Source organism: Anomalospiza imberbis, chromosome 12 (genome assembly GCF_031753505.1).
Source record: "Anomalospiza imberbis isolate Cuckoo-Finch-1a 21T00152 chromosome 12, ASM3175350v1, whole genome shotgun sequence".
Lineage (NCBI taxonomy): Eukaryota > Metazoa > Chordata > Aves > Passeriformes > Viduidae > Anomalospiza > Anomalospiza imberbis.
In genome coordinates, this window is record NC_089692.1 from 12,552,809 (window position 1) to 12,571,848 (window position 19,040).

The following is a 19,040-nucleotide window of genomic DNA, read 5'->3' on the forward strand; positions in this document are numbered from 1 at the left end:
CAAGGGAATTTTCTGGTACTGCTGCAGTGGTATTCAAAAAGCTTAGACAGATTTCTCAAACTGTAGGGGAAAAACCTCTTTGCAAGCAGAAGCTCTGCACAGAAAACAGCCTCACATATCCATTTTTACTGATAGTGTAACAGAAGGCCTAGAGTAGAAACCAGCAGCTTAATGACAGTGGTCCTTGCCTGTGATGAGATGTTGCAGTTTGGAAAAAAACCTTTTTTGACTTTGACTCCAGTTTGCACAAACTGCACTTAAAATGTCTGACACAATAAGGGAAAAGTGCATTTTAATCAACCTTTCCTGTGAACTGTAATGCAGAAGAGTAAGTGTCTGGGAAGAAGGTTTAGAGCATCAGATCATTACCTAACTTTTCCATTTGCCTTCTTCCAAAATGTGTTGCATCTCTCTTCCAGATTTCTGCACAAACTACACTACCACCATGACATGTTTTTTCAGCCTCTCATAACCGAGCAAGAGATTTTTAAAAGCAAACATTCCCCTTCCCAGGCCAGCAGTGGAGCATGGGCCAGGTCTCACAATCTCACTCTGAATTTCATGGCATGCCCTCGCTGGGGCTGTGGAAGCCCCAGGTCTCCGAGTCACAGCACTCTCTCAGCAGTGCAGGTTTCATTTAAATAAAAACCTGTGCACCAAGAGAGCCTCAAAGAAGGGTCGGAGTTGAAAACCATGAAGCAAGTACGGAGCAGCAACGCAAAAAGCGTAACGCAGAGGGGAACACAACTGCACGTTTTTCTAGAATGTGCTGCTTTGAAGCGTGACTCCTTACTCGGAGTGTGAGGTGGCAGCAGCACAGCAGCTGTGCTATCTTATCTGCCATCATATCAGCGACAACCCCCTTCCCACCCAGCCCAGCTACAGCAGCCAAGTGACACCGTCCTGCTTCCTTCCTGGGAACTCAGCATCTTTTGCCATTTTCTCTGACAATCACCTTGACAGCTTGGACATTGCTCTTCTACTTTTAGCTGCTTTTAATACTGTCTCTAACACACATCTGCCAAAGTGTTAAGGCAAAATGAGATCTCATATTCAGCTCCTTTTGTTTTATGATTTCCTTAAAGCCTTTGGAGCCATTAAGAAGGATTGTGAATCTCATAGACAGTAAGAGTGTGCTTGTAGCCTTCTGTCTGCTGCCAGCTCAGGGCAGCCTGTCCTATCCCAGCCCCAGCCCCCCAGGCAGACTTGCCTCTGAACCCTGACGCCCCAGTCAGTGCCAGCTGAGCCCCACTGAGCCACAGCCTCTCCCCTCACTGCCATCTTTACTTCCCAAGTGGGGAACAACAAGATGAAACTCCAAGTGCTCATCAAGCACTTTGATTTTGCCCCATGGGATGCTCCCAGAAGGCACACACTCAGCAAGGGTCAGCAGAGGAGAAACTCGGGGCTCAGCTACCCATTCTTTTTTTACCCCCACAATATACAGAAGGCAGATTGGCTTTAAGGAGAAAACATTTCCAGGACATGGGTGGGTGATGCTCCCCACAGCAATCACACTGTGGTTCCCACCTGGTTCTGGGAGCCAGCACTGCTTCAGGTTTGGCTTTTATAGCGAAATGTTAGGATGTCCAGGTTCATTTAGCCTCATCAGACAGACCTTAAATGCATGAACTCACTTGCTAAAACTGTTAGCAAGTAAATGCTTTGTTTCCAGAAGCATTGGCACCATCAGGCCTGCTGACCCTGAAGGGGTCTGTAGGCACTGCCTGCTCCCCTAGATCTGACCCTGTGAACCAGAGCAGGCAGGAGATCCAGCCCAGATTAACCTCTTTACAGAGCTATTTGAATCACGTCTTTCCTTTAGCAAACGAATTAGGTTTATATTGTTAAAATACTGTTGCTGTAAAATAGCATCATATATATAGGCATTTTTAGTGTTTTAAAATGCTTCCTGCTTTTTTTTGCAGTTCAGTTGACCTGTTTGCACAAACCACTGCCAAGCCAGAGTGACTGCAGCTTGCATGTGAGCCCAAAATCTGGCCCCAGGCACATGCCAGCTTTTCACCAGATGGGGACAAACAAGGGAGCTGCTGTTATCCTTCAGCTCACAGGGCACCTGTGCAAGGCAGATGCAGTCTGGGCAGGAGGCAGCTACCTGAGTTTGAGCAATGGAGACCCAAATGATGCTTTGACTGGCACAGAACCTCTCGTGGACTCGGGAAATGCTGCTTCGTTCTCTCTACCTATCCAAGCTCTCGGCAGCAGCACTGCGGGGGAAACCTGACAAGTGCCAGCCGGGACCCACCAGCCTCCGTGTGTCAGCCACAAGGCACGCAGGGGCTTCAAGCCACCGCACTCGCCTCCATCCCTAATGGTCCAGAGAGATGCGTACATCCCAGCCCTCGGGCAGCTCTGGAGCCACCTGAACGGAGTATTTCTGACAGATGTCACCTCCTCACCTACCCGAGACACCAAGCCACCGAGCTGGGTGGGCGGCCTTGCGGCGGGGACACCTGAAGCGTCAAGGCGTCGACAAGCCCCGACAAGCGCCCGCAGCAGCCCCTGCCCCGCGCGGCCTCGGGGCCGGCAGCGGCTGGGGCGGGCCTGGACAAACAGAAGGCATTAAAGGGAAGTGCCGCCGGCCATTCCAGGGGGCTGTTGGGATTACTTTCGCCTTCCCGTTTCCCCGCCCGCAGCGAGGTGCCGAGCGGCGCCGCGCCGGGGCGGAAGTGTCGGGGCCGAGGCCGGCGCTGAGGAGGTAACGCCGCCCGGGGCCGCCGGGCCGGGGCCGCCGCGGGCAGGGGGCCGGGGGCGCGGGGCCGGGGCCGGGCGGTCCCGCCGGGACAGCTGGAGGGGCCGGGCTGGAGGGGCCGCGCTCCGGGCCCCGCGGTGCCGGGCTGGGGGCACAGCCGGGCACCGAGCGGACACCCGGGCAGCGGGGGCAGCCGCCGGCCCCGCGGGCAGCGTAGCGCGGCGGGATGGAGCTGGCGGCTGCTCCAGCGCTGTTCCCTTCGGGACAGCCCCCTCCCAGCGAGGCTGTGACGGGAATTGAGCAGCAGCGGCCTGCCCAAGTCAGCGAAAAGGCAAAAGCCGTGATCGCAAACGTGACTTACCGTCCGGGGCTGGTTTTTGGAAGCATCCCGCAGCGGTTTGACCGCGGAGCGGGGACTGGGATGGGGCAGTGCTCACTGGACGGGAAGATTCACCCGCTGGGTTAACACTGCAGAGGCACAAGAACAAAGGGCATAAACAAGGCAGAGGGGGTACCCCTGAGTCACCGAATGGTTTGGGTTGGAAGGGACCTTTCCAAGGCCATCTAGTTGAACTCCTCTGCGGTGACCGGGAACATCTTCAGCAAGGTCTGGTCTCTCAGAGCCCAGTCCCACCCGGCCTTGAATATTTTCAGAGATGGGGCATCCATCACCTCTCTGTGCCCGTGCCTTGCCACCCTCACTGTAAAAAAATTCTTCCTGATATCTAATCTAAATCTACCCTCTTTTAATTTAAAACAATTACCTTTGTCCTGCCTGTGTAGAGTGTCCTGTTACAAGAGCTCTGGGCCCCGTGAACAACCAAGCAACCAGGACCTTAAGGAAAACATTTCTGGTTGCAATAGAGCTTCAGACCATGGGAGCATTCCACAGCCAGGACTGCCGGGTGGTCCCTGGAGCACTTCAATCATTTCACGTTTTGCCGGCTTGGCTAGTCAGAGGCACAGGGACTGAAACTCTGCTTCAGAGTATCTTTGGACACTAAAATGAATGGACTGCAGTGGAAAATGAAAGCAAAGATTTGTGAGCTGTCTCTTTGGGATATGGTATCCCACTGTGGTGTGCTTTACAGAGTAACAGTAAACCCCTCAAAGACTACACTTGTTTTAGCAACATCAGCACTACTCTAAGAAGTAAGAATAAATCCCCACAAACCTGTTGTGCTTGTGCTGTAGCATTCTCCTGGCATCAGGCCATTTCCCTTATGGTCTCTGAGTTTGCCTGTGTGATTTTGTAGGGTGCTGAAGATGGCAGGCAGCTCCCCTCCTTGGACTGGCAGTGCTTACCTCTTCCTTCAGTCTACCTGCAAGACCATCGCTCTGCCGTCCCTCTACGAGAGCTCCCAGAAGAAGCCTTGTGTGTTCAAGGCCCTGAAGCTGGCATTAGCAGGTACCCATCCTCTGGTATCTTGGTGTGCAGTGCCATGCCTTTCTTTAATCTCACCTTCACGGGTAAGGAAAGGTCATGCACACTCTGTTTAGGAAAGGCAATGAAGTGGAGCAAGCTCAGCACAGGTTCACCAAGATGGCTGGGGGCTGGAATACTTTTCCTTTGAGGAGAGGCTGAGGGAGTTGGACCTGTTGAGACTGAAGAAGAGAAGGTTTCAGGAGACCTACCAACAGCCTGCTGATACCTATGGGACAGAGAGATGGAGCCACACTGTTCATAGTGGTGCGTGGGGAATGAGAGGCAAGAGGCACAAATTGAAATGAGAGGTAGACACCAGATAAAAGGACAAATGTTTCACCCATTAAGACAGGCAGTTGTCCAGAGTGACTGTGTACTCTCCATCCTCAAGGGCTTTCAAATGGGATTGGATAAAGCCCTGAGCAACTAACTGGCTCTGACCTCAGAGCTGACCCTGCTTTGCATGAGAGGTTGGGCTAGATACTGCCTGGGCTTCCTTCCAACTTGAACCATCCTATGAATTATCCTACTTTATGAATGTTTGTTTAAACCCATTTATGTAACAGGCAAAAAGATTGCAATTACTGTGAAAGAAGATTTAATTGCTGTCTTTATACCACCACAGAAACATGATTCCTGCTTTGAGAAGCTGTTTTTTTTAAATCAAGTGATAGCCAGTATAAATTAATTTCTATTCAAATTCTGATATAATTCAAATTCAAATTCTGATATAAGCAGACACACATTAGCTTGAGGTGTATGTAACCCTATTTACATCAAAAAATTACTTGAGATGCAAATAGCCATAAAACTATATATTTCTCTATCCACCCTTGCACCAAGCACACTGCAGGGTAATAGTAATTTGAAGAGTTTATCACACTTACCTAGAAAGACTCTCGTGGTTACACAGCTGAGACTCTATTGTTTAGACTCTATTGTTGGGCTTGTCTAACTATTCTGCAGTTTCTTCTGGAAACCATGCCAAGTCAGTTTATCCAATACAGGCCTGCTCATTTTGCAGCTCATTCCAAACACAGGAAACAGGAAGCAGGCAACCTAATACAGTTGTCCAGTCAGGCTTGATTTATGGCTGCTTTGTGGCACTGGAATGTGAATATACTCACACATTTAAAGGACAGCTCACAAAACTAAAATCTTACCATGCTTATTCAGACCTGAAAAGGACATGAAATCTTAAGCTGCCTGAGGTTTCATGCAGAAATGTCTGCAAAGTCCCATCTTTTTAGGCAGCTTTACAGCTGTCTTGTACACACTTCATAAAGGTTTCCATGTCTGTGCAGCTTTCCCTCCACAGCCCTCTTGCCCTCTTATGGAAATTTTGTTTAATAAGCACTCATAAAAAGTAAAGCATGAAGGAAGTGATAAAAAATCATCCACAGTGAATTTAAATGTCTTTTCTAGGTGCCTAAACACGTGTCAGTTACACATGTGGTCCAAACTAGACCAGATGCAAACAGGACTTAGTAAACATGTAAGGCCGCTGTTAGATACTACACTTTTAAATGCAAGATCACTTGCCCTGCTTAATGTGGATCACACAAATCTGCTTAAGATTGTCCTCCATGCCATGACATGTGGTTTAGAAATACCTGATGTAGTGCCAGTGTGAGCTGGTGCCTCCATACAGCCCTCAGTGACAGCCCATGAGGTTCAGTCAGGTATGGAAGCAGTACAGCAGCCTCACATAGGCCTCTGCTGCTGCTGCAAAAAAGAGAAAAACACATACTTAGAACTCATCAGCAGCATATAAAATCCTGTGGAGATAAGGATAATGACCACAGCTAATAAAAACTAAATTCTGCTGGAAGAAGGAAGAATGAAGTCCTGGCATCTTCTGTTTCCACATCGCTCGTGCTCCTCCTGCAATAATGTTATAGGGTACATCCCTGGCTTCTCCTTGTTTAGATTTTACCATGAATTAATTCTCTGTGCAAAATAACAGGTCAAGGCCCAATCTCAAGCAGCTTAATCCCTGTGGCTGGATCTGTCATTTGCTGTTTGTGAAACATGTTAAAGGCTCAGAGAGACAAAAGTTATCTCTAGGCACAAGTGGAGAGGAAACACTGGGTTTCTTTCCAGGACCTCCATCACTGCATAAAACTCCAGTCACAAGGACTGAAGGCTGATTGAGCACTGAGGTGAACTGAGCTTTCATCTATAAAACTTTGCTGTGCTACCAGTTTATCATAACCATCTCTGCCCTGGAAATGGAACCTCAAGTTTAAAACTTGCCCTAATAAGCAGTGTTGATATAATTACCTGGGATGTAGTTCCATACATCTTAAGTTGGACACCATACTTCATGGAGATCAGTGGAGGCAGGGCAGCATGAACTTAATCCTTCCCTCTTGGTTTAACACATTTTTCCATCCCAGAGGACTTTATCACAAAGAGAATTCAAAAGCTCCTCCACTGCAGGCTTGCTGTGGATGGGCGTGGGTCTGGGTGGGCTGGCTCATGCCTGGATTGTGACTGTGCTCCCTTCTCCCTGCCAGACTCCACTGGCAGCATGAATGGTGTGGACATGCTCAAGGTGCACTGCAGCCACCCACACCTGATAGTCCAGCTCAGGTTCTGCAAGCGGGAGAACTGCCGCCGCTTCCTGCGGAGCTACCGCGAAGGAGCGCTCCAGAAGTCCCTCCAGAGTCACCTCCAGCTCTCCTTGGCCACAACCATGGTGCCTCTCGAAGTGGAGCTGAAGGCTGGCAGTGAGCACCTTGACAAGATGCTGAAGGATGAGGATCATTGCCTGGAGTGCATCTACAGAGAAAAGGTGAGTGGGAGAGGGAGAGAGGCTGAACAGCAGTGAGGAGGGGTGGCACTGGGCTTGCAGAGGTGGGTGCAAATCTTGTTCTGATGCAGCATTTTGATTTAACAAACTTCTCAGTCCTTCAGCTCTTAACTCTAATGTGGAGAAATAGCTCTGCCCTTCCTCAGAAAAAAGGGCAATAGAGTTACCTAAAGCAGCCTGCAAAGATCGTGCTAACTCTCTGTGCCTTCTGTGAATAACAGCTAGCGTGGCTGTTATCACCACTAAGACTAGGAGTTCTAGACAGTGCAGCTTACACACAAGTGTGCCTCAGTACAGCTGTGAGGCAGGCAGAGAGGAGCAGACCTGGCTGGAACCATCACTGCTCTGCACCTCCCTCCCCTGCCTCACACACCACCTCCTCCCAGAGTGGCAAAGGTAACTGCACCTGGAAATGAGCAGCGGAAGTGAGTGTAAACACTGCACATCACACCAAAAACTTGTGTCAGAGTAGGGGGACACAGCATCTGCTGCCAGCAAGAGTAAGCTGCCCTTCTGAAGGCAAAGTCTCTCTCATCTGACATCTGGCTCAGTGCACATTTTGGCACTGGCACTCTAATCCTTCTTGCAAGAACAGTGAGATCTTGTCATCTCACTACAAGGTATTGACATGATTAAACTCACTGACTTGTTCCCCTCCTCTTTTTTTTTTTTCCATCTGGAACTTTAGCTCTGGTTCCTCTAAATGGTCCTGAGAAACAGACACTCACTATCAATCAGGAATATTAGGCATAAGAGCATGTTCTTCCAGGTTGCCTTTCTGTAAGCACAGAGAATAAACTCAAACCTTTCATCTCCAAACCAAACAACATGTAATATCCCATATCCTGTGAACTGTGGCTTGCTGCTCCCTTCCTGTGCTGAACTAGCTGATTGGACAAAAGAAATGGGCTTATTCTCAGTTCCCAAAAAGTGACTCAGTCTGACCCTGCCTAACAGTGCAACAGGCAGAAAGATGGCACTGGGACACAGCCTTCAGCAGCTTCAATTATATCAACACTACTTATTAGGGCAAGTTTTAAATTTGAGGTTCCATTTCCAGGGCAGAGATGGTTATGATAAACTGGGTACCTGCTGTAGGTGAGCTAAACCAGTGTTTACCTCTGATTGAGGTACAGCACTGCCAGGTTTGACTCTTCCCATGTGCTTTGCCTTATTTACTTCTTTTCTCATTACCGGCTTTTTGGAGGTCAGATTAATTTTCTCTTGGCTAGTGAAAAAAACTGGCTTGGTGAGGACTCAGGAACAACAAACCTTAGGGAGCAGAGAGAGAGAGAAGGTGGGTAACAGGAGCTGCCTGCTTGGGTGGCCATGAGCTGTTGGATCAGATCACCCTGTTCTGTGGGTCTCACCCTGATAGGGAGTTGGGACAAGCCTTGCTGCCTGCAGTGCACCCTAATTCTTGCAGAGGGCTGTTGGAAATGAACGTGGGCTAGTAGCAGTTTTGTGCAACTTGTAAGCACTCACTGCTGCAGGTGAGAAACCCCAGGGGAGAGATTGTCTATTTCATATCACATTACAGATTCAAATCCACTTACAGCCATCCTATTACAGCCAGAGCTCCACTAGACCACCTCATTTGGCTGCTTGACAGCTCATCCTATATCTCATTGCTTCTCCCTTGACATCAGCAACCACAGCTTTGCAGGCTGGTGTCCCTGGCAGAGTCACTGCTGCTGTTTGTGTTACAGCCTGACCGCCTGCCGGATGAGGAGATCACACAGCTGGAGGAATGCCTCAAGAGCTTGATGCTTCACCAGAGCACCAACAACAATGTGGCTGGAAAAGACTGCTCATCTCTGAAGTCCCCATCTCAGCCTTATCCTCCTAAAGGCAGCTCCCTTCCCATACAACTCACCTTCATCTTTCAGGAACAACAGTTTGGTGAGTAGCTAGAGCTGACCAACAGAGCCCTTGGTCTGCCTCACAGCCCAGGAGGGAGAATTATCATGACTACATATTTGGGTCTACCTCAGATAAACTAAGGACTTCCCAGCATCCCGTAAGAAAGAAATTACAATAGTCCTAAGATATTGCCGTGATGCTTCAGATCAGGCATCAACCTGTTTTCTTTTCTGGGGTGGCACAGAATCAGATGTTTCAGAGTTTCTGTCCCTTCCACGTTCCTCACATTTTAAAATTAATAGTGAAAGGAAGAATATAGAATATTTTTCTCTTCTTCTATGTCACTTGGTTGAGGTGAGTTAATAGTGTAGGCTGGATCAGACTGGGGGAGTTACCATGGACACCCTCAGCCCTGCTTTCAGACAGGACTGATTTGTTCAGGCTCCCTCAGTTCACCAGCTGGCTTTGGGGTCTGTCCCTACAGAGAGCTTTCAGAGAGTCTCAACAGCAATATAAGCTTGAGATAAGCTAGATCATTTCTGAGCTTGCTTAAGCTGTGTATAGTCTCCAGTGCTTAACAGCTGAGGAGAGAGCTCCTGTCAGCATTTCAGTGTTTTGAGGATGTTTAGATAGGGAACAGGGGACTTTGTCAGAAAGGCCTTACCGAGTTGCCTTTGAAAGGCTAAAACAAATGAAGAGGGTGTCCATCCAAAAAAAAAAAAAAAAAAAGAGAGCTCTGGCAAACCACAGGACAGTTCTGAGGGAGAAAAATAGAAAATAGGCCTTTGCCAAGCTTGCAGGGTAGGGGCAAGCCCAGATGCTTTGTTGTTGTGGGAAGATTTTTGTAAGGGAGCAGCTGGGCAAGGCAGGGAGCTCAGACTCCCTGCTCCACAGAATACTGACCAAACCTTGAACTGGCCCAAGCTGCATCACGTCAGCCATGAAACTTCTATGTCTTACCGGGCCTCTGCCCCTTTCAGACAACAGAACAATCACACCAGACGACCACCAGAAGTTTGCTAAGTCTGTGTCCAAGAAGTGGAAGCAGGTGGGTCGCTCTCTGCAGAAATCCTGCCGGGCCCTGCGTGACCCTGTCATTGACAACCTGGCGCTGGAGTACGACCGAGAGGGACTCTATGAACAAGCCTACCAGATGCTCCTCAGGTTCATCCAGTCCGAGGGCAAGAAGGCCACCATAGCGCGGCTGATCGCAGCCCTGGAGGAAAACGGTCTCGTCAGCTTGGCTGAGGAGCTCTTGGGCCTCCATTCCAGCGAGGACTGCTCCTAGAGCCCAAAGGACAGTGCCATTGCTAAGGGCTTTCCTGCTTTAGCTACTGTATGAAACTGCTGCCAGTGTCTGGGAATGTAAAGTCCTGAATATCACCACAGATTTCCATCTAGGTGGAAATGCTCAGGGGAGAGGTTCTGTGTTTGCAGAAGCCAGCATGGACCTCTGACTTTCCTTATTTCATTGTATTTCCAGAAATATAGCACTACCTTCCTGTGAACTGGTGAGAGGCTTTCACCCTGACTTCCTTCAGGACTGTGACAGGAGAGCAGCCCAACAGAGAGCCCTAGGGGAGAATGAGGGAGAGGAGAAAAGCAAGCAAGGCTTCTCATAGAAACAGAAAGTGCCACTGCTTCTCTGGCTGTGTCCAGGGCCATCACCTGGAGAGCTGCAATATATTTTTACATTGAAGACATTTTTGCCATCAGCCATGATATCAAGTAAAGAAAAAGGAGAAAATAAAGAAAAGTCAATTTTACGTTATTTTCCTTCTTTATTTGAAGAACATCCATGGCAAGAGTATCTGTTCTGCCCTGCTCTGTTATAGCTCCTTCCCACCTCTCACCACCTGAAGGCTTTCCTTCTACCTGGGACAGCCACAGTCTTCCACAGGGCAAAAGATTGCTGCTGTACAGCAAATGGCAGACATTGAACAAACAATATGGACAAACTCAAATTCAGACAATGATTGTCAACATTTTCTCATCTGTGGTAGACAGTAATATGTTGATTAGCTCTTGCCTGCCAGCCCAAGGGAGCCTGCAGCTATGGAAAGCAAAACACAGTGCTGGAAGGAAGAGTCTCCTCATCAGCAAATTACCTGTGGAGCATGGTTTGGAACTGCTGCCCTCAGGGCATTGCAGCACCAAATGCCATCCTCAGACCACAGAGCTGAGCAATCACCAGACCCAGCTGGCTGCAGTGCCTTCACTCACTTCCTAACCAGCCTCAGGCTGTAGGGGACAGCTCACCCTGCTGTGTCCCACAGGTGTCAGGACCTAGAGAGCCTTTCCCTGGCACTGCTGTCACTGTGTGACAATCAAACTTCAGCTGCCACCATGCCTGGATTTACCTGCACTGATTTTTAGGGTAGAAATGGTTTAAGAGACAAATCTCCCAAACCCCAGGGCTGACTCCTGCTTTCAGTTCTCATTTCAAGTGTGAGTGAATCTGTTTCCATCTTGCCCCTAGCTTCCAAGGAAGCAGGACTTCATGCAGGCACCATCTCTGCAAAGACTGTGGCTCCATCACCTTTTAGTAAGCCATTTTCTATCAGTGCCATTGCAGTTTCATCTCCTCCATTCCTGCTGCACATCCTACATTCTCCCTTCCAATAGTACCACTGCACTTCCCAAAATGAAGCAATTACCTCTCTGACAGTTTAGCTTTTGGGACTGACACAGTGGTGCTGATCTTAGCTAATTTAGGCTGCTGTGGAACCATACCTCAAAGTATATAGCTTTCCTTCCAAATCCCAGCTGGGGAACTCTGTTTGGCAGAAACCCACCTGACAAATCATCTTTTAAAAAATTAAAAATTCAGAAACTTGAAAATTACTTTAAGAGCAAGAGAGTTTGCTCTTGATTTTGCAGAAATTACTTTTTTAAGAAAACAAGGTCATATGCATAGCCTGCTGTCTCATTTGCAATGAATTTTTCTAAGCTCTCAGATGAGCTATATGTGCACAACTTGCACATATAGTTATAAGGCAGCCACTGAGTAGTGAGAATTACTCGTTTTTGTAGCATCTGTTAATGCTCAAAATGCTAAAGTCTTATTATTCAGCATCTACATCAAGTCCTGAAAACTTTTTTACTGCTGTTACTCTTTTACAGAGGACTAACCATGAAAGCTTTCTTCTGAATATAAACGTTTTCTTTCTGCCAGTAACTGGCATGTGTATTTCCTCTTACTCACATATTCCCTGTTAGAATTCCCTGTCAGAAGTGCCATTAAGTGCTGGAGCCCCTGGCAACCTTTCTGGAATGTCACAGTCTCCAACAGCATTCACAGGTGCCTTCATTGCAGAGACTTGAAGAAAAAGGGTTTTTCAGATATTCCATGGTGAAATTGTCTCGAGCACATGGCATGGTGTAGGACATAGCAGTGGCTGTTTCATACCTCCTTTTCCATGAGCAGTCATCATCGTGGTGGGAGATAAGCCATGGACAGTGCTGCTGCTGGAGAAATTTGCCTTATCCCAGTAACTGCTCTTCTCCATATACTGAGATATATCTGTGAAAAAGAAAAAATCAGGGGTGATGGTAGTGTTTCAGAATCAAACACAATATTAAAAGCAAATAAAGGTGCTAATCAGTTGCATATAAAATCTAAAACAGAAAAAACATAAAACAAGCTTACAGGAAGAGATCCAAGAGGGTTTTGTTTTTTTTCTGGTACAGATAGTTTTTGTAGTTTTAACCATGTTTCAGATTTGAAGGAGTCTCCATTCAGTCTGCCAGAATGAATAAAAGATCCATCCAAAGGAGAATTTGAATGATTTGTTTTGGCATAGCTGACCTACAGTGGTCAAACAGATGGATAGTGGTCAAAGAGGATAGTGAAATTAAAATGCTCACCAGATATATATTGACATCAGGTATCTGATAGAAGCAAACCTGACAGGATACCCTGATACAAGATTGTCTCAAAGGAAAAGATCTGTTTATTTTGCCATTCATTTCAAAGGCAGACTCAGCACTGAGGAGCTGTCCTGCTGTCTGGGTCACTGTCTCCCCTCTGCTGTTCCCAAGGAACCACACCCTGACAGCTGCTCACAGACTCTGAAACCAGGAGTGAGCATGGGCACAATGAGGAGCCTCAAATTCACCTTAATTGATGATTTAGTTAAACTGAAAATTCTGGTGAAGCTCTGGTATTGTATCTGGTATCCTTAAACCAAGGAGGTACAAGAAGTGGAATCAAGAGGGTTTCTGAGTCTGACCCACATATTGGAGTGTGTGCATGACACTGGTGCTTTACACTGGACAGGGCTCCGGCCATGTGTCTTTTTTATGGAGATGGACTCAAACAGTGAAGCCATTTAAGGCCTAGAGCCAATAAATGTGTATGTTTTTATTCTCTGGATTGAATTTTAAACCCACTGAAGGGAGCTGGCTGTACATCTCTAATAGAAACCTGTGTGAGATGTGTGGTTAATGTCTGTTAGTTTTCAATGGTTAGCAAGGGAAAAATCCCTTGCTGACCATCTAATTACAAATTCCCATGATATTCAGCATCAGATCTGGATCAGCCATCTACAGCTACAGACTGCAATGCCAGGCATACTTGGGTCTAGAACATTCAGCCTCCAAGGAATTGTCTTTTACAGAAAAAGCTCTTTGGTATATATTTTTTTCTCCATTCTTTTTTATAAATAAATATATACTTTTGATGACAACTGCCTCAGAGTCTTTAATTGAACGCTTAACTGCAGTAGTAAGAACAGGGGTTACTGAAGTTCTGGCCACATTTGGTGATCACCAGCTCCAGCCTGAGGTTGGATGCCCAGCAGGGCTCTGCCCAAAGTCACCCGTTCCTCCTGACATGCCAAGGCTGGTGTCCCACCTGCGAGAGAACAGCTCTGACTACAAAACAAGCCAAGCCTCTGTGTTTGTTCAGTTTCCAGTTACTGCTTTGATGAGCCTTTTTCAGCCAGCATGGCCAGAAGGGGAGGTTTGTCCCACCCCTGGCACCTGGAGGAGCTCACTGTGGTTTTTTTCAGTGCTCTTGGATATCTGGGACTCCTCTGAGGCCATGGCACTCTGTAATCTCAAATGCCTCACTACCAGTGAGCTCTCTCACAAGGAGCTGGGATGTAGCTCCAGCTACTTTGCACAGGAAGCCACTGGCTGACCTGACAGCTGAATCCAGGGAAACTCCTCTTGCCATGAACTGGAGCAGAGATGTATTTTACCCTGAATCTCTTAAATCTCAAACACTGTTTGAAAATCACAAGATCAGCCCTACTTTATCTACCACAAAGCTGAATTCCCAACTGCATGGCTTGATGTCTGCAGGAACTCAGTGAGAGGAACAGGGCTCTGCCCTAGAGCAGCTGGAAGGACACACCACAGGGCTGACCTACTGAGGAGGGTCAGAGAGATCACTGCCCCAATCTTCTATGACAGTGACTCAACACAGGATGGGCCAAGGGCACCTTTGCTGGCAGAGAGAAGAATAAAGCAGCCATGGATCAGTGCCCAGAGAACAAGGTCCACGTGAGAAAACCTCACCAAGGAGAAGCACCCACAGAGAAATTCCTCCACCTCCAGGCTCCCTGTGTGACTCTCCGAGTCACGGCAGCCACAGAGGCACTGCACATCAATGAAAGCCTCTCACTCCATGGGAGCAAGCAAAAAGGGAGGCAGGCTGGCAGGTCCCAAAACCTGGGTGAGGGATCACAGTGGAAATAACTGCTGTGAGACCCTGTGGTTCAGGGAGCAGTTCTCCTCCCTCCCCAGCCAGCCCAGCTGAGCAAAGGCAGAGAGGAGCTGGTCATTGCCTCTGTGACCATCAAGCCCTCCTTACAGAGCAGGGATGGTAAGTAACCTGGGGCTGCTGCTGCAGAAGGAAAGAACAGAGGCACCCTGGGCTGGCACAGGGAAAGCTGAAGCTAAGTAACATTTATGGCTGAGGTTTCTGATCAGCTGTGCTGGTCAGCAGGACCCACTGAGGCTCAGGCAGCTGCCAGCCATGAGGAAAGGACTTTCCCAGCCTGCAGCACCTGAGTGCAGGGTCTGAGGGTGGCCCATCAAGAACATGAGACAGTGTTTTCAGTACAGCACAACTTTCAAGCTGAAATCAAAAATGCATCCAAAAAAAGCACAGATGCTTACATAAAAGAATTTTTATATTGTGTTTTAAAAAGAGGTGTTTGTGAAAACATCAGAGTAGATCAAAACCTGCTTTTATGACAAGTAAATGAAAAACTTTGCTCCCTAAAGTGGCCGTGGTCTGGGCACTCTCCAGACACTTGGCCTCTGTAAGAGGAATAAGGGTCATTGTTTACAATGCAGAGACAAAGAAACAGCCACAGGGAAGGGAAGTGCTATGGCTGCTCTCAGCTGGCAGATCAGTTGTGATGGCACGTTAGATTTGGCTCCAAATAAAACCTGTTTTGAAGTATTTCAAATTAAATGAAAAACAACAAACAAAACCAACCAAACAAACAAACCCGTGGGGTTTGGGTTTTTGTTCCAGGTTTTGGAAGGAACCCTTGACTCTGTCTTCAGCCTCTGCACTGCTCCGCTCACACATCCTCTCATCACTTCCCTACTAGGAAGAAAAGAAACAACCCCCAAGTCAATTTAACTTCTGAACTGAACCCAACCTCTATTTTTCATTTGACTCTTTGCAGAGGTAAATACTCATAAGGGAATTAAAAGAAAAAAGCCAAAGTATAGAAGGAAAATAAAAAGACACTCAGAAAAAATAGTACATTTCCTATTGGAAAAAGTTACGGCGGGGGGCCGGGAAAGAAAAAGCCAGCCTTTCTGCAGAATTGGTGAAAGTCCCCAACCTGGCTGCGCTCTGTCTCTCGACACCTCCGCCCTGTCCCGCCGGAGCCATCGGCGCTCCCCGGCCGATCACGTGTCCGGCCTTGGCCGGGGACCCGGCTCTTCCCCTGCCCGCCGTGCTCCCCTCGCTGCGGGGCTGGGGCTGTGCTGGGGGCCGGCCCGCTCCCGGCCCGATCCCAACCCCGCTCCCAGCCCCGCTCCCGGCCCGATCCCAACCCCGCTCCCAGCCCCGCTCCCGGCCCGATCCCAGCCCCGCTCCCAGCCCCGCTCCCGGCCCCATCCCAACCCCGCTCCCAGCCCCGCTCCCGGCCCGATCCCAACCCCGCTCCCAGCCCCGCTCCCGGCCCGATCCCAGCCCCGCTCCCAGCCCCGCTCCCGCTCCGCTCCCAGCCCCGCTCCCGGCCCGATCCCAGCCCCGCTCCCAGCCCCGCTCCCGGCCCGATCCCAACCCCGCTCCCAGCCCCGCTCCCGGCCCGATCCCAACCCCGCTCCCAGCCCCGCTCCCGGCCCGATCCCAGCCCCGCTCCCAGCCCCGCTCCCGCTCCGATCCCAGCCCCGCTCCCGGCCCCGCCGCAGCCGCAGCCGCAGCCCCGGCCCGGCCCCGGGCAGCTCCGCTCGCTGCCGGCGGGGAACGGCCCCGAGCCGCCAGCGCTGCTCCGCGCCCCCAGGGTTTGCTCGGCTTCGCTGGAAGGCTGAGCAATGTCTCCCGCTAACTACATCCAGATGTGCCTGCTTGGCAGCCCGCTGCACAGACATTACCGAGGGGACGCAGGATCAGCGCTATCAAATGGGATGTAAGTATCTATTAAGTGTGTTTGATCTCGGTGGCTTGGGGAGAGTTGTGCAGCGAGCAGGGTGGACTGGAGTCTGTCCTTACTGCTTCCCTTTGCTCCCAGCTTTTCTTTACTTTTTGCCTTGCTGCTCTTGAATGTTGTTACATGCAGCAGCCTGGACCGTGTTGGTTAACACGCAGCAGGGTCGGCTGCAGGCTCTGAACACGCAGGCTCCAGCCCTGAGACATCTGCTTTACACTTTACTTTCCAAAGAACTTTCTTTGAATGCTTAAGTTGTTTTTACAGAAATGTGGGGCTTCTTTAGACAATGCCTGCAGTGCTCTGAGACTGCAGCACTGAGACAGGGGTTCCTCCCAACCACAAACATGTTCCAGTGGTGGCACATTACATTTACAAGCTATTCTTCATCAGTAAAAGGACATGAATCTTCTCCGTGTTACACTGTGGTATGCTTTGAGAAAAACATGGGAATTTTCAAGCTCTCTAGCATCACAAAGATAGAAAGTAATTTAGCCCGTTTGAATCATCAGGCAGTTACTGGTATTTTTTAATAGCTTTTGGGCAGATTCTGAGAAAGTTATGTGTTGGGCATAATCTTGAAATTAGTGGGGCACATCAGCATGTACTCCCTGTCCCATCTCCCATGGATGTAACAATACATCCATGCTACTGCACTGCAGTTGCTTGGGTTTGGGGTGCATTGGGCAAATTATTTATCAGAAGAGGGTCTGGGAGCTGAAGAGGTGGCGAGCGCTGCAGCCTGGGGAGAGCTGGGAAAGGAAGGTGTTTGTTTCAGTTTCTTACTCCTTCACAAACCTGCAAGGCTTTATTCCCCTCCTGGGGCCCAGAAAAATTAATGTTTGGAAGAGAGACAGCAGGTTCCTCACCTTGGCCAGGAGGTCCCTGGGGAGGGACCTGTCTCTTCCCCAAAGCACTCAGAGTTGAGCTGCTGAGCCCTCTGCCATTCTGACAATCAGATACCAACAGCAAGACTGCATCTGAAGGTAGGACAGTGCCTCTGGAGGCTGCTGAACCTGCAGAAGGTCATTGGCCATTACATTCTCCTACCTTGTAGGCAGCTGAGCACTCCTTAGCGGTGTGGGGCCGTGCTCAGAGGAGCTGGAGTTTTCCCAGGATCCTGGGGCTCAGCCTGGGTGCCTGGCCCAGCTCAGCCCAGTCCCAGGTGCCTGGCCCAGCTCAGCCCAATCCCAGGTGCCTGGCCCAGCTCAGCCCAGCCCGGATGCCTGGCACAGCTCAGCCCAATCCCAGGTGCCTGGCACAGCCCAGCCCAGCCTGGATGCCTGGCCCAGCTCAGCCCAATCCCAGGTGCCTGGCCCAGCTCAGCCCAATCCCAGGGTGCCTGGCCCAGCTCAGCCCAATCCCAGGTGCCTGGCCCAGCTCAGCCCAATCCCAGGTGCCTGGCACAGCTCAGCCCAATCCCAGGTGCCTGGCACAGCCCAGCCCAGCCTGGATGCCTGGCCCAGCTCAGCCCAATCCCAGGTGCCTGGCCCAGCTCAGCCCAATCCCAGGTGCCTGGCCCAGCTCAGCCCAATCCCAGGTGCCTGGCACAGCTCAGCCCAGCCCGGGTGCCTGGCCCAGCTCAGCCCAGCCCGGGTGCCTGGCACAGCTCAGTGCTGCACGGGCACTGCCCCCATGGCACATCCTGCCCCGAGAGGAATGGAGAGCATCACACACTGCTTAAACGAGCTGCAGCCCCCAAACTGTGCCACGTGTGCCTGGGTGACTTACACTGGGCCAGCAGGGCCAGGGGAGCAGGGTGCTGGCAGCCAGCCTTCCCCGGAGCTCAGTCCTGCAGACAGCTGGTCCTGCAGGGCTCCCACAGGACTGCAGTCCCCAGCGAGGAGGGGCCAGTTCCTTTCTGGGACCCCTGCACGTGGAAACAGACACCTCAACAGCCTTCCCACAGCAGCTCTGCAGTTCCTCTGTGTTTGAGTTTCTACACTTCATAAAAGCTTCGTGAGTGGGGTGAAAGGAGGCGACCGCAGCAGACATTTGCAAGCAGTTATCCAACGTGACTGGCATTGCAAAGGGAAGGCTGGCAGTGCCAACAGAAGAAACTGCAATAAAATGAGACCAGCCAGCTGGGAAGCTGATCAAAATACATATTTGAGGACTGAGGCAGGCAGATAAATAAGGCACCCTGTCCTGTAACAGCATGGATCTCATCCATTCATTTGCTCTGGCTTGGAAAAAAATTTTTAAATGCCCTGAAAAGCAGCTCTGACAGGAAAGTTGGAAATTGTCTTTGGAGCAGGGCCTGCATTTTTGTTACCTGCTTCCTCAGTATTTGACTCAACAGAGCTTTTGCCTCCAGGTGCTACAGCAAATAGCAGCAGCAGTGATGCTGCAGTGCTGTGACTGTGGCACTGGCCAGCAGTATCCAAGCTGTGCATCGTGGGCAGCTAACACTGAGCCTCTGCTCCTCTCACTGTGCTCCCTTGGTTCTGGTTCATGAACCCAATTCCTGGGACAGCTCTCAAGATAGCTAATTAAATCCTACAGCCTGCTCTCAGTTTGTTTATAGACTTCAGAACTTGTAAGCAGCTGAATTAGGATGAGTTTTTATCTGGTAAGGCAGCACAGTGAGTGTTTTGGTTACTT

General features: G+C 49.7%; 1 protein-coding gene and 2 long non-coding RNA genes across 3 annotated transcripts in view; 1 reads left to right on the forward strand and 2 right to left on the reverse strand.

The window, feature by feature from the left end:
- Window positions 1-2,540: 2,540 nt before the first annotated feature.
- Window positions 2,541-19,040, forward strand: part of TRADD (TNFRSF1A associated via death domain) — an 84,743-nt gene continuing 68,243 nt past the window's right edge. Inside the window, exons 1-5 of the mRNA XM_068202815.1 lie at window positions 2,541-2,719; window positions 3,970-4,121; window positions 6,659-6,936; window positions 8,664-8,856; window positions 9,798-11,026. Of these exons, the coding sequence (XP_068058916.1) occupies window positions 3,980-4,121; window positions 6,659-6,936; window positions 8,664-8,856; window positions 9,798-10,105 (921 nt within the window). The 5' untranslated portion in view covers window positions 2,541-2,719; window positions 3,970-3,979 and the 3' untranslated portion in view covers window positions 10,106-11,026. The remainder of the gene's footprint in view (window positions 2,720-3,969; window positions 4,122-6,658; window positions 6,937-8,663; window positions 8,857-9,797; window positions 11,027-19,040) is intronic.
- LOC137481246 (uncharacterized) lies at window positions 5,435-7,950 on the reverse strand. Its single transcript, XR_011003413.1, has 2 exons — window positions 7,361-7,950; window positions 5,435-7,305 (listed from the first exon to the last, which is right to left on the reverse strand). It is a non-coding gene; the product is annotated as an uncharacterized lncRNA (long non-coding RNA).
- On the reverse strand, window positions 11,773-13,624 carry LOC137481233 (uncharacterized). The gene is made up of 2 exons (XR_011003405.1): window positions 12,467-13,624; window positions 11,773-12,340 (listed from the first exon to the last, which is right to left on the reverse strand). It is a non-coding gene; the product is annotated as an uncharacterized lncRNA (long non-coding RNA).